This window comes from Scardinius erythrophthalmus (assembly GCF_964197995.2).
Source record: "Scardinius erythrophthalmus genome assembly, chromosome: 3".
Lineage (NCBI taxonomy): Eukaryota > Metazoa > Chordata > Actinopteri > Cypriniformes > Leuciscidae > Scardinius > Scardinius erythrophthalmus.
In genome coordinates, this window is record NC_138223.1 from 57,387,887 (window position 1) to 57,404,416 (window position 16,530).

The 16,530-nt window shown below is 39.4% G+C and overlaps 2 protein-coding genes across 2 annotated transcripts in view; both read left to right on the forward strand.

The window, feature by feature from the left end:
* Positions 1 to 10,156, forward strand: part of LOC308687467 (protein NLRC3-like) — a 30,518-nt gene extending 20,362 nt beyond the window's left edge. The window contains exons 3-7 of the mRNA XM_081360038.1: positions 189 to 2,072; positions 2,217 to 2,390; positions 7,258 to 7,431; positions 7,697 to 7,743; positions 7,826 to 10,156. Coding sequence (XP_081216164.1) covers positions 189 to 2,072; positions 2,217 to 2,390; positions 7,258 to 7,431; positions 7,697 to 7,743; positions 7,826 to 8,355 — 2,809 coding nt within the window. The 3' untranslated portion in view covers positions 8,356 to 10,156. The remainder of the gene's footprint in view (positions 1 to 188; positions 2,073 to 2,216; positions 2,391 to 7,257; positions 7,432 to 7,696; positions 7,744 to 7,825) is intronic.
* The window catches only part of LOC308687982 (uncharacterized protein), a gene marked incomplete at both ends in the record, with an annotated part of 163,079 nt that overhangs the window by 68,790 nt on the left and 77,759 nt on the right, over positions 1 to 16,530 (forward strand). The window lies entirely within an intron of this gene.

Sequence of the window (16,530 nt, forward strand, 5' to 3'; positions counted from 1 at the left end):
CATTTTACAATTAAGAGCAAAATGCCTATGTTTGCCAGGTTTGAATATCTGAGAGTGAGATTTTTGCTAAATATTTCATTTTTCTGTTCCACAGATGAAAATTACAAAGTGTTTGAATGTTTTGTGTTTTTCACACATCATTTTTTTTGTCTGTTTATTGTACTGAATTCTGTTTAATTTCTCTGAAGAGTGGAGAGGGATGGTCTGATCAGAACTGCTAACTCTTGTCAGACCCACATCACACAGCAAGACACACTAATAACCCTGCAGAAGGAAACTGGGGACCTGCAGAAACCAGTAAATGATGAACTACAGAGAGCCAAAGACCAACACAAAACCAGCATGAAGAACAATTATGAGAGATTATTTGAGGGAAACAGACTCCAAGAGAATCAAACCCTCCTGAACAGGATCTACACACAGCTCTACATCGTAGAGGGAGAGAGAGAAGGAGTGAATGAAGAACATGAGGTTTTACAGATGGAGAAAACAGCCAGAACACAACACTCACAAGACACTCCAATCTACTGCAATGACATCTTTAAAGCCTCACCTGAACCAGGATGTGAGGAGAAAGACCAAATCAAGACTGTTCTTACTAAAGGCATCGCTGGAATCGGAAAAACTGTCTCTGTGCAGAAGTTCATTCTGGACTGGGCCGAGGGAAAAGCCAATCAGGATGTAGATTTCATGTTTGTGCTTCCATTTCGAGAGCTGAACTTGATCCGAGATCATCAGTACAGTCTTCACAGACTTCTGCTGGACTTTCATCCTAAACTTCAAGATCTGGACCCAAAGATTTATGAGGAGTGTAAAGTTGTGTTCATCTTTGATGGTCTAGATGAAAGCAGAATGACACTGATGTTTTCAGATGTTCAGAAAGTTTCTGATGTGACTGAGACTTCATCAGTGGGTGTGTTGATGTCAAACCTCATTGAAGGAGAGCTGCTTCCCTCTGCTCTCATCTGGATCACCTCCAGACCAGCAGCAGCCAATCAGATCCCCTCCAAATACATCAACCGTCTGACAGAGATTCAGGGATTCAATGAGCCTCAGAAGGAGGAATATTTCAGGAAGAGAATCAGTGACAAACATCAAGCGAGCAGAATCATCTCACACATCATGAGAGCAAGAAGCCTCCACATCATGTGCCACATACCCGTCTTCTGCTGGATCTCATCCACTGTGCTTCAAAAGCTCCTGAAAGAAGATCTGAGTGCAGAAATACCTCAAACTCTGACTGAGATGTACATCCACTTCCTGCTGATTCAGATCAACATGAAGAATCAGAAGTATGAAGAGAAAGATCCAGATAAACTCCTGCAGTCCAACAGAGAAGTGATTGTGAAACTTGCTGAAGTGGCTTTCAAACAGCTGATGAAGGGCCATGTGATGTTCTATGAGGAGGACCTGATTGAGAGCGGCATAGACGTCACTGATGCCTCAGTGTATTCTGGGATTTGCACTGAGATCTTTAAGGAGGAATTTGTGATTCATCAGAGGAAAGTCTACAGCTTTATTCATCTGAGCGTTCAAGAGTTTCTTGCTGCTTTTCATGTGTTTTACTACCACACAAACATAAATTCAGAAGCATGTTTAGATTCTCTGTATGACCTGCAAAAAAGAGCAGTAGATAAAGCCCTCAAAAGTGAAAATGGACACCTGGATCTGTTCCTGCGGTTCCTGCTGGGCGTCTCACTGGAGTCCAATCAGAGACTCTTACAGGATCTACTGACACAAACAGAGAACAGCTCAGAGAGCATTAGGAGAACCACACAGTACATTAAAGAGAAGATCAAAGATGGACATGGTCTCTCCACTGAAAGATCCATCAATCTGTTCCTCTGTCTGTTGGAAGTGAAAGATCAGACTCTTTCCAGAGAGATTCAGGAGTTTGTGAAATCAGACAAACACTCAGAGAAGAAACTCTCTCCTGCTCACTGCTCAACAATCGCCTACATGCTTCAGATGTCAGAGGAGGTGCTGGATGAGCTGGACCTCAAGAAATACAACACATCAGATGAGGGTAGAAGAAGACTGATACCAGCTGTGATCAACTGCAGGAAAGCCCTGTGAGTGTTACAATGGAGAAAATATTTCTGTAGAGCAGCATTATTCTCTCTGAAACAAATTATAATTTACGATGTTCACAAGAAATATTAATATTGAATTTTGAAATGTAACAATTTTAAAATAACTGTTTTACTCTCTTTCAGTTTTGCTGGCTGTAATCTCACTGCTCAGTGCTGTGAAATTGTGTCATCAGCTCTAAAATCCTCAAACTCTGTCCTGAGAGAGCTGGACCTGAGTAACAATGACCTGCAAGATTCAGGAGTGAAGCTGCTCTCCGATGGACTGAAGAGCCCAAACTGTCAGCTAGAGATACTGAGGTTTGTGTACAGAGTGGGTTGTGCTGGGTAGATTACTTACAAATTATAGTTGGTTACCGATTCCATATTAGTGCTTATTTTTTGGAGTCCGATTACATAAACCAGATAACATGTAATCAGTTACTACCCAGCACTTTTGGAGTCCGATTACATAAAACAGATAGCATGTAATCAGTTACTACCCAGCACTTAGAGTGGGACATTCACACTCACCACCACCCAAATGTGGGTATTTTTAAACAGGCAAATAATTTTGCATTCCAGCTATTCCTCATATTATTTATTAGGGGCTGTTCAAACATAATATGTTTTTCAACATGCGATGAAGGAAAGTAAAACTTGGTGTAATGTTTTTTTAATATTTTAGAATTAAAAAAAAAAAATCCATTACTTACAAGGCATTCTAGCTGGTGGCCAAAAATACCAACATTAAAAAAAATCACTAATGAAAATAATGATAATAATAATAATAATAAAATCTTTAGTATGTTCTTTAGAAACAATATTTCCTTGTTTGATCTCTGCAGTGTTCTGGTATCATGAACAGTTGTAATCAAAATTATTTAACCCCCATTGCAAATCAGGTTTATTGGCAAAAGTTAAAGACTTTCAGCTGTTTGCAATGAACAAATCAAACAAAAGTATTTGAAATAGCTCAATACAACAAATGTTTCAAGTGGTTTCCCCAAATTCAACTGAAAATTCAACTTGTAATGACTTCTGCAGTCTCAAAATTATTTAACCGCCTGAATAGTGGCACACCTGATCCAACTAATCAAGGGCTTCATTAGTTGCACCAGGTTTGTTTGATTTGCTAGGGCCATGTCCACACTAATACGTTTTCGTTTGAAAACTTATATTTTTCTCTCTGTTTTGGCCTTCCGTCCACACTGAGACAGCGTTTTTATTAATGAAAACAAAGCTTTTTTGAAAACACTCCCCAAAATGGATACATTTGAAAACGCCATTTTCACGTTGTAGTGTGGACTGTGAAACCGTTGGTATTTAAAAACGATGACGTAAATTTAGTCATGTGACGCATATTGTACCAATAGATATTCATGTTTATACCAGTATTGTGCCTGTTATGTGCTATTCACTTTCACACTGTTGCTAAAAATATTTAGCACATTGCACACATATCACAGTCCTGCAAAGATGACAGAATTTACTCACATTTGCTGTCCTGCGGCAATACATAAGAGCAGTTGCGTTTTAGACCAAACATATGGTGACTGCGAGCGACTTGGACCACATCAGTGAATGGTGAGACATTTTACTAAATAAAATTATCCTGTCAGAAGAATTGTGCGATAACTTCTTTATTTCTCATCCACACTGAAACGTCTGAAAACGCTAGTGTGGACAGAGAGCTTTTATAAACGAAAACGCCGTTTTCAAATGTATCCGGATTAATGTAGACGTAGCCTAGGTTTGTTGAGTGTCGGGGTCCTGATCAGCCTGTCGGGGTTGGTTTGACTGCATGTTAGAAATATGGCTAAGTCAAAAGTATAATCCAAAAAGATAAGAGAATATATCTATATCATCGCCCTTCACAAACAAGGAACAAGATACAAAAATACAGCGAAGGCACTAAATGTTCCTAGAGACACCACAGGAAGCATAGTTCGCAAGTTCAAAGTTAAAGGAACAGTGGCTACACTCCCTGAATGAGGCAGATAAAGGAAGCTACCAATGGCTACAACCAGATTTCTGAGAAAGTAGATTCAGAAAAACCCTCGGGTGACTGCAAAAGACCTGCAGCAAGACTTGTTGGCAACAGGCACTGAGGTTTTAGCTTCCACAGTAAGGTGCATACTTAACGCAGAACGGATCCGCAAAACTTGCACAGCGCAACGGATCCCGAACAGATAATGATTGCTGATCCAGACCAGACCCGGGGCAGACCCTACCCGTATCCGCTGATGAAGAAGCTCATCCGGTGCAGATCCGATCACAACCCTTTATGAAGCAGCTCATCCAACCCAGATCTGATCATTAAGGTTGATACCTTATCCAAAATGCATCATATGGCCAAACTAGCTACAGAAATATCTAAAATATAGCTGACAAACATTATATAAACTAGATTGCTCTATAAAAGCTTGAATACTGAATATAGTCTTTCTTTATTAATATTAATTTGAAACAAAATCATTCAAAACTTGAAAAACTCTAAACAGATCATTTTAAGCCAGAAACAATGAAACACTATAAAAAAGTAGGTAATTACAGACTATAAATGAATTGAATATGTTTTACAGGAAAATAAAATGCAACTATAAATGTACCAAAACCATTTTTTTATTTAATGAAAAAAAAAAAAGTCAATGTTGTCATTGACTACGTTCAGACTGTCAGTCCAAAATCCGATTTTTGTGCATATCCGATTAAAATTCGATCAGATTTAAAAAGTGTGAACAGCAAAAAAACAACAACACATGAAATGTGATATAACGCATTTATAAAATTGTATTAATATACAATACTAACAATATAACAGAGACATTTGTTTTAAACCGGTGGAGATGACAGCATGGAATAAAGCCACACATATCAGCCTCCTACGTTTCTGCCGCTGCTTAATAAGATGCAGTAGCCCAGCGCGGCAGCAACACATTGTCATGTTGTAAATAAGACAACATCTGTATTGCAAACTCCTCCATGTTGTGGTTGCTGCTGTTGTTGTTGTTTTTGGCTTATGTTTTATGGCGTATGTAACTTTGTTTCAAAGTTACAACGCTCAAAGTTCAAAGCAAAGGGAGATATTTTCTTTTACAGAAATCGCTTTTTAAGGGCTACAACAAATGGCTGGTAGGGACAACAATGTGCTTCTTCACGGGTTAGTGACATCACTAATCCTAAATTTTACATAAACCACGCCCCCGGGAACGTGATTTATAGATTATCATGACAGAATATGCTAATCAATGACTAGAAGATAGTTAACTCCACATCAGCAACATAAATTCATCAACTAACCATTCAGAAATGTCCTGTTGCATTCTACATGTTGTCACTTCTTGAGTCTCTCCATCTTTGTCTGACTCCAGTTTGAACATAAAAGGCTAAAAGTTTTTTAAATGTTCAGTGTGTGTTTGTGTGAGGTTATCTGAGCTGCTAACAAAGATACACACACACAAGCTCTTGAAGCTCCGCCCTCTGTACCGGGAGAAGCAGCTCATCTGCATTTAAAGGGACACACACACAAAAAAAGGAAAATGGATTCATGATGTACTTGCTCATTATATAATTGTTTTAAATTTTGAACACAAAAGAAGTTATAGGACTGCAGCTTTAAACAAGTTGGTATAGCGTTAGCTTAATTTCGCTTGCAATTATTACTTGAAAGGAGATTAATATTACCTATATATGCGCTCAGGACTGGATTAAAATGCAGGTTTTAAGGTAATCGCCCATCCTCCCAGAAAGAAAGAAATCCCGTCCAAAGGCTTTGTTAACATTTACTGAGATCTACAATAATGCTAATGTACTTTAACAAGCTAACTTGGCTTGCCACGATGGTGCATTTCATAATTAAAACAGCAAATAAACAAGCCATTATCTGCTGCACAAAATCTATTAACATAAAGTTACTGGTATAGGTACATGTACAAATAAAGCATATTTTGACAATACTTACGTGCTCTTTCCTCTTGGCCCGCTTCTCCAACGACAGTTTAAAAAAGGCACATTCGATTAGCGCCCAGCGTCTGTAGCAAGTCCACTAGTTGACAGTGTGCTTTGCGGAGGCAGGGCAAATCTTGTGCGCATGGCTGAATTAAGTATGGCAGTACAGCGGAGCTGGCAACCTGAGGGCAGATCCGCCCCGGAGTCTCAGGGAGACTACTTACATAAAATGCATATAAGTATCACTTATCACTCTATATCTCCCAGTAATATGTCTTAGTTAGATGATATTTAAATGATTAGTGTTATGATGAAAGCTCTATAATTTTTACTGTGGGGGGCAAAACACAATACAATGCAATAGGCCTACAATAATGATGGAGAGATGAACAAATAAACGTTCCTCAAAAGCATGTTGTATCATATTTTACACTTAATATATACAAAATTGATTGATACCTTTTACATTTACGATCAACATTTTCTAAAGGGGGAGCATGCCCCCAGACCCCTAGAGGACCTGACAACCATGCCCCAAAGTTTCACAAAATCCTGTGGAAAAAAGTTCAATTTTAAAGGTTTTTTTATATATATATTTGGTTACATTTTAAATACAATTTTGAAATTATATTTTTTAGTTATTATCATTGTTCTTCTTTTAGAAATTAGAGAGCCCGATGGTTATTGAGGTCAGAAAAGTCATAAAAATGTTAGAAGAATGTTGACTGTGGTGTATTTTCACTGAAAAACTACAATGTCGCAAATATTAACAGTGTGTCCAGGTAGGAGTGGCTCAGCATGCAAATCTCACTCGCCTATATTCATTGACCCGTTTACTTACTAGTCAGAGATGATTGGGGCTCCCAAGTTAGACCCCCAATACGTCAGTATTGACGTAACGCCAAACGTAACTGACTGAATGGGAAGAGAATGTATCGCAGACGCTATGTCAGCTATGTCACCACATCATAACGTGCTCCCTCAATGTTTAAACTGATCTAGCCAAAGCTTTTCTTAAGTGATAAAAGTCAGACATTGCTATAAATTGCTCATCAATTCTATCAATTTCTAAGTGGAAAATATTACTCGCTTGTTTGGTACTGTGCCCAAATGCAAAAAGTTTGTTGTTTATTCACTCTTATTTGATTTCAACAGTCACCATAGAATGTAAAGAATTTAAAAAAAATTAGCTGCAACAATGTAATTCTAATGCAACATAATACATATCTCTCTGCAGGTTGTCTGGCTGTATGGTGACAGGGGAAGGCTGTGGTTATGTGTCTTCTGCTCTGAGTTCAAACCCCTCACATCTGAGAGAGCTGGATCTGAGCTACAATCACCCAGGACAATCAGGAGATCAGCTGCTCTCTGACAAACTGAAGGATCCAAATGGCTCACTGCAGATACTCAAGTATGTTTAGCTGTCTGATACATTTGTTTGTGTGTGCTTGTGTATAGGAGGGATTGGTTTTACCCTTAACTGTTAAGATAAACACTGCAATGTCATCTTGTTTAACATAGCTATTTTTTGTAGCTATTAATAGGTTAGGTGTTGTAGATATTGATAATTTTGTCATTAGATCAACATGCAAGTCAGTGATTTGTTTGTGTTAGTGTTAAAGAGTTGCTGTTTCTCAAACACTTTTTTTAAATGTCTGGTGTGTGTATTTGCCTAGTTTGAATCATGGAGGACATTTCAGGATTTCACCGGGACTGCGAAAATGTAGGTCTGCAAACACAATATGAATCAATAATAGCTTAAAAACCGTCCATGATACAGTTCTAATCTTTCTTCTCGTGTTCAGATGCCTGTGTTCTCACACTGGATCCAAACACAGCAAATGCTAAACTCATGCTGTCTGACGAGAACAGAAAGGCGACTCTTGTGGAAGAGCCACAGCCGTATCCGGATCATCCAGAGAGGTTTGAGAACTATGAACAGGTTCTATGTGGAGAGAGTCTGACTGGACGCTGTTACTGGGAGGCTGAATGGAGCGGCTGGGTTGATATAGCAGTGACATATGAAGGAATCAGCAGGAAAGGAAGAAGTGATGACTGTGATTATGGACTCAACAAAAAGTCCTGGACTTTGAGCTGTATTAAAGGCAGGTTCACAGTCTGGTATGATAAAATCAGCATTGATATTCCTGTACCTTTACCACAATCTAATAGAGTAGGAGTGTATCTGGACTGGTCAGCTGGTACTCTGTCCTTCTACAGCATTTCTGACACACTCACACACTTACACACATTTAACACCATATTCACTGAACCCCTCTATGCTGGCATTGGGGTTTTTTATTCTAACTGCTCAGTATATCTGTGTCAGATGTAACAACCTACAGCACAAAAATAGCAAAGAACATTTCTCACACACCAAGTGAAACATGCAGGGTTTGTACAAGGTGCTCGAAGTACAACAAAAATGATGTTCTAGAAAACCCTTGAAAATAGACATATTTATGAAGAGGTACTACTGTTTGAATTTTTGAAAGACCATTTCTCAATACTACGAAGCCCCTAAAGTGACCTTTGCAAAATAAAAAATATACAGACTTTCACGTGCTCACAAGAAACTTTTGCGTGCGCACAAGAAACTATCACGTGCTCACGAGGAACTTTCGCGTGCGCATGAGAAAACTATTGCGTGCCCACGTGTTACAATTTCCATTTTGCGTTATAGTGTCATTACTACAAATGTGGGAAAAGGGATGAGAGGAGAGTGTATGGATACAGTTGAATGCATAAAAGCCACTAGAAGACAAGCCTGCAACCTTCAGCCAAAAAAAGGAAAGGAGACCAGAGTCTGTTTTTTTTTTATAGATATCAATTGAGATGGAGAAGAAGCTTCACAGAACCGTTTTTGTGAGGAAATAGATTATTTAATGAATATATGACATACATAGACATGATATGCCCACTACTCTTCAACATATTTTGCGCTAAACAATACTTTTGTTGAGAATGATAGTCTATCTAGATTTTACTATGAAAAAAAGGTTATTTTTATGAGAGAATGCAAAGAAGGGAATGTTGCGACAGGTAGGAACCATTTGCGACCAGGGACATCGCTAGTGGGGTGAAAGGTGGTGACAATTATAGGGGCCCCCGCTGCCAAGGAGGCCCCGCAAAATCCAGCAGTTATACTAGGCCCCTGTTGTATGAATAATTCTATATTTGAATATTAGCTGTATGCCTGAGATTTAAATGAAAACCACATAAACATGCAATTTGGTTAAATATTTTTTTCCAAATATCTGCTTCTCTTACCTCCCTAAAAATGGTTTAGTCCGATCTAAAGTATTTATTAATTATTCAGTCAGTGACAAACATCAGATGGACCCAATAAAATTGCAAGTCCCACCCCAGCTCGTGAACAGAACCAATCAGAGTTGAGGCGGCAGTGCCTGAAGTTAACGATGAACTTGCTGAAAGAGCAGGAGACTGACTGACTGACTGACTGAAAAATGTCGGGGAAAAGAAAACATAAAACAGGGTACCAGAAACGGCATGAAAAGAAGGAGAGGGAGGCCAGGAGAGTTGTTGTATCCCAGCTGATCAAGATTTTCTCTCAAAAAGTCTCTCGTGAGCAAGTGATAGTTTCTCGTGCGCACGCGATAGTCTGTATTTTTTTATTTTTGCAAAGGTCCCTTTAGGGGCTCAGTACAATACCAAGTGCGGCCACATTACAATATAAAATATTATTTATTGAACAATAATAGCCATTATAAATTTTGTATTTAATATATATTATGAAGTTGTAAGTTGTAATTTGGATACCTTACATATGTAATTTGTGTAAAAAAAAAATTTCCTTTAAAATAAACAATATTTTTTTGTGCAAACAAGTCATTAGATTGCAATATGATTACTTTTGTTATTTACAATGAAATGCTTTACATTTTACCAATGAAATAATTTGTTTTCTTCTGTTATTACATTTTCTTAATAAGAATTGTATAAGAAGTTTATGCCCTCTTTCTGTTTGTTCTTCTATGCACTGAAAGTTTTTTGTTAATGCTCTCATACTTAATGTTGCCACACTCATTACTTTGCATGTGCTAATATTTGTACCATTTTTGTTTATCTATTTACCTTGTTAAGAATTTTAAAGATAATAAAGAAATTGTTTTATTAAGTGAGATCTCTGATTGTAGTCCCTGAAAACCAAAAAAGTAGGGTTTGAAAAGTCCTTGAAAATCCTGAAATTTTATTTGACAGTATCTTTACAAATGCTTAATATAACTTTCTGTCTCTCCTTAACTCAGTTTCAAGTTTCGGACAAACACACCTGTAAATATCTCTTGTATGTAAAAGTATGTCGTTTTGAGAAAATTACGTTTATGTGTGGTTTGTGAAAAAAAATATTGTTAAGTCACTGAAATAAGGCCATAAAACCCATACTGATTATTTGTTCACAAGACTTTTGAAAACTAAATCAGGTAGGCTTAAATATTTGCTTCAAAACTATGTGAACATGATCTGCCCACTCATTCACATAAAACAATATATTGATTTAAAATCTGTAAGACATGTTTTGGGTAAGAAATCTGTATGCGGGGAGGGTGTGAATCATAATGAATATTGATGTGTTTCACACCTGGGAAGACAAACACCCTCCTCTAATGGCCTTATCAGCTGAATGGGACTGTGAGGGAACTAGAACTATGAAGGTAAATCAGTAGCAAAACTCGAGAGCACGTAGATGTGAATTTGAGAACTTGTACAATAAATATTGGTACTTGTACATGAACATTTACACTCACAGCTCCAATGTGAAAACCTGTAAAATAAAAATCTGAAGTTGAATGTTGAAATTTGCACTCGCATACAATAGTCACAAACCTGTATTCTGAATCTGAAGCTGCAGACAAGTAGACACAAATGTGTAAAATGCCATTCACAGAAATACAACGACAGATACAAACTTGTAATATATATTTTGCGTTTAATCTTACGTTCACATTCGCAGTACTACCTCAATTAGGCACTTGCAACTTCTCAAATCTGTCACAGCAATTTAAAATTTCGCGCCTTGACTTTTGCTACTCTTTTCGCGATATATCAGGTGCAAAACTAACTTATGCACTTGAAACTCAGAGGCGGTGAGAGAGAAAGGGGGGCGGGAGGAGGGGGGGTCAAAGGAGCCGTTTTATTGGTTGGCACCTAGCCAATGAAATGGGACTTCGATGATGTCACGAAACCCGCGTGCACTGAAACGCTAACATGGCTTAATGCATTAGACTGATATTAAAAGAAATAAACGATATTATCAAACTCAGTAAACACAATGCTAATAATGCATACTACAGAATAGCAGATGAGCACAGAATATGACGAAAGAAAGCAAATGTGTGTTCAGTGCAAATAAACTTGCTGCCTGTGTTTTATTAATAATGTAACGAATTATGTGTTTTTTGTTATTGTTTTTTTATTTTATAACTGTTGGTCCATTAAGCCTCATTAAGCGTTTTCTTGGTTTTCTATGGGAGGGAAACGTACAATTAAACGCGTTGCGCTCATATTCTGTGCTCAATTGCTTTTCTGTGTGCTTTGTTTGTATGGTGTTTCCTAAGTTTGGTCTTTTAATACCACTGTCTCAATTAAACGTGTTGCGTTCATATTCTGTGCTCATCTGCTATTCTGTAGAATGCATTATTAGCATTGTGTTTACTGAGTTTGATAATATCGTTTATTTCTTTTAATATCAGTCTAATGCATTGCATTATTAAGCCATGTTAGCGTTTCAGTGCACGCGGGTTTCGTGACATCATCGAAGTCCCATTTCATTGGCTAGGTGCCAACCAATAAAACGGCTCCTTTGACCCCCCCTCCTCCCGCCCCCCTTTCTCTCTCACCGCCTCTGAGTTTCAAGTGCACAAGTTAGTTTTGCACCTGATATATCGCGAAAAGAGTTGCAAAAGTCAAGGCGCGAAATTTTAAATTGCAGTGACAGATTTGAGAAGTTGCAAGTGCCTAATTGAGGTAGTACCGCGAATGTGAACGTAAGATTAAACGCAAAATATATATTACAAGTTTGTGTCTGTCGTTGTATTTCTGTGAATGGCATTTTACACATTTGTGTCTACTTGTCTGCAGCTTCAGATTCAGAATACAGGTTTGTGACTATTGTATGCGAGTGCAAATTTCAACATTCAACTTCAGATTTTTATTTTACAGGTTTTCACATCGGAGCTGTGAGTGTAAATGTTCATGTACAAGTACCAATATTTATTGTACAAGTTCTCAAATTCAAATCTACGTGCTTTCGAGTTTTGCTACTGATTTACCTTCATATAGAACAAATAATGTGGAGAGATTAAAAGAGTGGCTTTTTGATTGTTTTGATTTTTATTTACAACACAACACAATCCAAAGATACATAACGAATGAAAAAAAGGCACATTATTGAGCACACTGATCTAAAGACAGAGACTTGAACAGTTACACACCTAAAATTACAACCCCTTCGCACACAGGCAATAAAAAAAGGATTAATTTTAGTAGAAAAGTTACATACAGCACCTTTAAGTGATGAAAACATTGTAAGATTAATAAGGGAATTAAGATCAATATAACTCAAAGGGGATTGAATTACAGGGAAGAACCGAATTATTATGCAAATTATTCAGAATTAATATTTAACACTTTATCAACTATTCGTCCACCGATAAGTTGAGATTAGGGTATTTTATCAATTCTGGACAGAATATTATCCCGTGGCCTACGGTAATAATACCATAAAGTTATGATAACTGATTAATATGAGCAAGGTAGCAAAATCTTTTTAGTTTAAGGCAGTAACTTGTAAGCACACAGCACAAGACGCTTGTATGTAAAATCAACCAAGACTTTATTGAACTACTCTAATACACACAAACTAAACTAACAAAAACACACAAACATTCATTCAAACAGTGACAGAGAGTGATGTTATTAACGGAGTGTGAATGGAGTCCCAAATGTCTAGCGTTAGACACTATTTCTTGACCGCAACCTGAGAGAATCAAACTACTAGCACTTTAATCTTAGTTCGTTTTCTTAATAAGATTTGCACCAGTTCACTTCAGCCAGAATTAGGAGAATTGTGTACTTGCGTTTAGATGCTCCTGAGCGCGTGCGTTCCCTGTGACGAAGTTGCTGGAGAGGGAATCTCTTCGGCGCTGATTGGCTGGCAGTCGGTCGATGATGCGTTCTGAGGGACAGCACTCGATGGTGAGTGGTTGGTTGGCTTTGCCGGGTGGCGCTTCGTTCGCGGGATTTCCTGGATTGCGGGTTGCTATGCAACGGAGTTTCCTCTGAGTCTGGAGCGACTCTGAGAGGGGTTTCTTTGACGAAGTTCAGCGAAGGATCTTACGGAAGAGTTGATGAGTTTTGCGTGAGCTCTTGGTGGTTTGAAGAGTATGTAAGAATACACGCTGGACGATGGAAAGGTCAGCGAGAGCAAAAGTCACTGCAAAAGCGAGGCACAAGGCAGGCAAAAAGCAAGGCAAAAAGCAACTCATAGCTGCTTGTCATTGGGTTATAAGCGTGTCCATCTGACCCGTCCTTCCTAGTGCGACAGCCAATCAGATATTGTCTTGGGCGGGACCTACGCCCCGTTCTCCGGTTCTTGCATGTAATTAGCGTAAAGTCCACATGATCACGTGTGCCCAAACTCCTGAGAGTTTAGTTAAACGCTTTAATAAGTAAACTTAATAGTTTAAATATGGTGCATCCTACACACATCTACTTTATATCAACATTCTAGAAATCATTTACCCATCAAGTAGGTACCAAAATACATATACTTCCCATAGTGGAGGTGGAACTAAATAAGGATTTTGCTGTGATAAGTGTTTAACACACAAAATTAACTTCAGTAATATACAGCATACATACTACAGAGAATACACATGTATGAGGCAACTTCTGGTGATTAGTTCCTGTAACTGAGGTAGAAAACCTTACAAATAGGCTGTAATGAAAGTTAAACACACAGAAAGAACTCCACAGGTTACATAAAATATACATGATACTTAAGATATATGTGAGGTAAATACTGGTGATCAATTCAGCTTATTGGAAGCAATTTTGAGATCGTTGTTTGTATTAAACCACAAGTGGGTTAATTTCAGTCTATTGGTTTTGGAGACAAAAGTCTCTGGAATTTACAACTGCAGAAAGGGGGGTGTCCCCTGGTTTAGGGTTTGTGGTGATTCTGGGCCATAAGAATGCTTTAGCATCCTTCGTTTCCTGATAAGGCTGTGGATTTATGCATTGGGGTCACCACAGGGTTCTTGGCCATTTGGTCTTAAGTTTGTGGAACAAAGAGGAATCTTTTCCTGCTGTCCTGGCATCGCTGGTTTGAGATTAGACACACACAACAAGGGAAAGGGGGGTGACATCTCCTTTAGCCATCTCGGCACCATGACTGTGTTTTATGACTTACTAATGATTCACTGGGGAATCGTTCCGAACTGTGGAATGTGGTGTTGGGTTAATATGAAATGGACTGTTCAAGGATAATCCTACATATTCCCCCTTTCGGTCGGTGATGTTCCAGGTGAGGACATCGGCGAGCGCTGGATAAAATAGGCAAAGAGAGAGAGACAACACATACAAACACAACACAACACTCCATCACTTAGCTGAGTTCTGGTGCAAGATTTCGCTTTTGAGAATATTGTGGGCCTATGGCGCGACAGGTTAACAATTATGATGATGATGGTGGCTTTTCTTGATTACCCTAGTTTTGGTTGTGCGACGCACGGGTAGGGGCGTAATCCCAATTAAATTGGTCGAGTTCTCAGATTCGGGATCTGGTTCTGCTCGCTCTTGGTTGCCAGCGTTTTTCCTAGAATTTCGCGTTCCGTATGAGATTCGTCGCCTGATAGGTGATCGAAGCTAAATCATCGGTATGGAGGATCTACGTACAACTGCATGGTTATAATTATTTAATCGGTTGCGAGAGTGCCATGACGGGTAGCTCACGGGACTCTGCAATCCACGTTTTTGCACAGATGGACGTAGTGAGTCAATCCTATCGTCAGGCCCTATACCAAGTTTCTGTAGGTTTAAGATTGTTTAGGTGAGAGGAGTGGAGAGTGGAAGAGAAGGAAGGGAATAAAGAAAGTGAGCATTAGTAATGACTTCTAGTAATTACTTCTTGTTAGTGGGGCAATCTCAAAAGAGTGGGTGCATATCAGTTGAACAACTCTGAGTAAGGTGTTTATGAAGACAATTGAGTGTTTCATGAAATAGGGTGTAGTGTGTGGTGTAATTGATCTGTGTCAGTCACTTTTGGTTTCCCCCTTTTCTTGTCTGTTGGAGCCCAAGTGCCCTTTTATCTGGTTTCGGTGGACCCAACGTAGGACTGGCTCATTGCGCTTTTGGCTCATCTTGATTCGGTATGCGACAGGTGAGAGCTTGTCCACGATTTCATGGGGTCCTGTCCAGCGAGGCAGGAACTTCTTTGACAGGCGATGGGGACCCGATTGTTGTGACTGCACAAAACTGTAGTACCACACTTTGTCTCCGATGTTGAATTCTTGGTGAGAGGCCTTCTGGTCGTAATAGGCTTTGCGACCTTCTGCACTTTTCTGTAGTTGTTGTTGCGTAAAAGCAAAGGCGGTTCTTAGATGGCGATGCAACTCTTCAAGATACTGGTGGGTGGTATATGCCGTGACAAGGCTCATGTCACCTGGCTGGTAGAGCAGGTGGAGCGGCAGTGTCATTTGCCGTCCCGTCATTAGCTCAAAGGGTGGCACCCCAGTGGACTTGTTAGGAGTTGCTCTGATAGCCATTAGCACTAGCGGGAGCTTGATATCCCAATCCTTTTGGTTCGCAGACACATACTTCTTTAGCATGCTGACCACGGTTCGGTTGGAACGCTCCACTTGCCCAGAGGCGATAGGGTGGTGGCTGATATGAAGCTTGGCCTGTATGCCCAGGAGTTTCCAGACTTCCTGAAATGTGTTCCGCGGTCAGAGTTCACTCTCAGCGGCAGTCCAAATCTTGAAAAGATATGGTTCATTAGGAGGCAGGCCGTGGTTTGAGCTGTATCATTGGGAGCGGGAAGGCACTCTACCCATTTTGTGAATTCACAGACGACGGTAAGGAAATATTTGTTACCCCTTGTTGACCTTGGTAGGGGTCCGACCCAGTCGATTTGGAGGTCCGACCATGGGAAGGACATTCCTTTTCGCTGTAGTGGTGTTCTGTGGTTCGGGTTCGCAGGTTGGAATTGGCAACACACCAGGCACCCTTTTACATACTCTGCTACATCTTGCTGCATGCCAGGCCAGTATGCCACTTGTCTTAGCGTTTCATAAGTGGCTTTGGCGCCGTGGTGTCCGGCACATGGTGCATCATGGGAATGTGTGAGCATAACCCCCCTTTGGCACTGAGGGACAACAAGCTTGGGCGTAGTGAGTTCATCAGGGGCATATACAAGTATGCCATGTTTTAGATGTAGCATGTGCAGGAGTGCATTAAGATGCCGGAGGTCAGAGGAAGCAGCAAGGTCAGA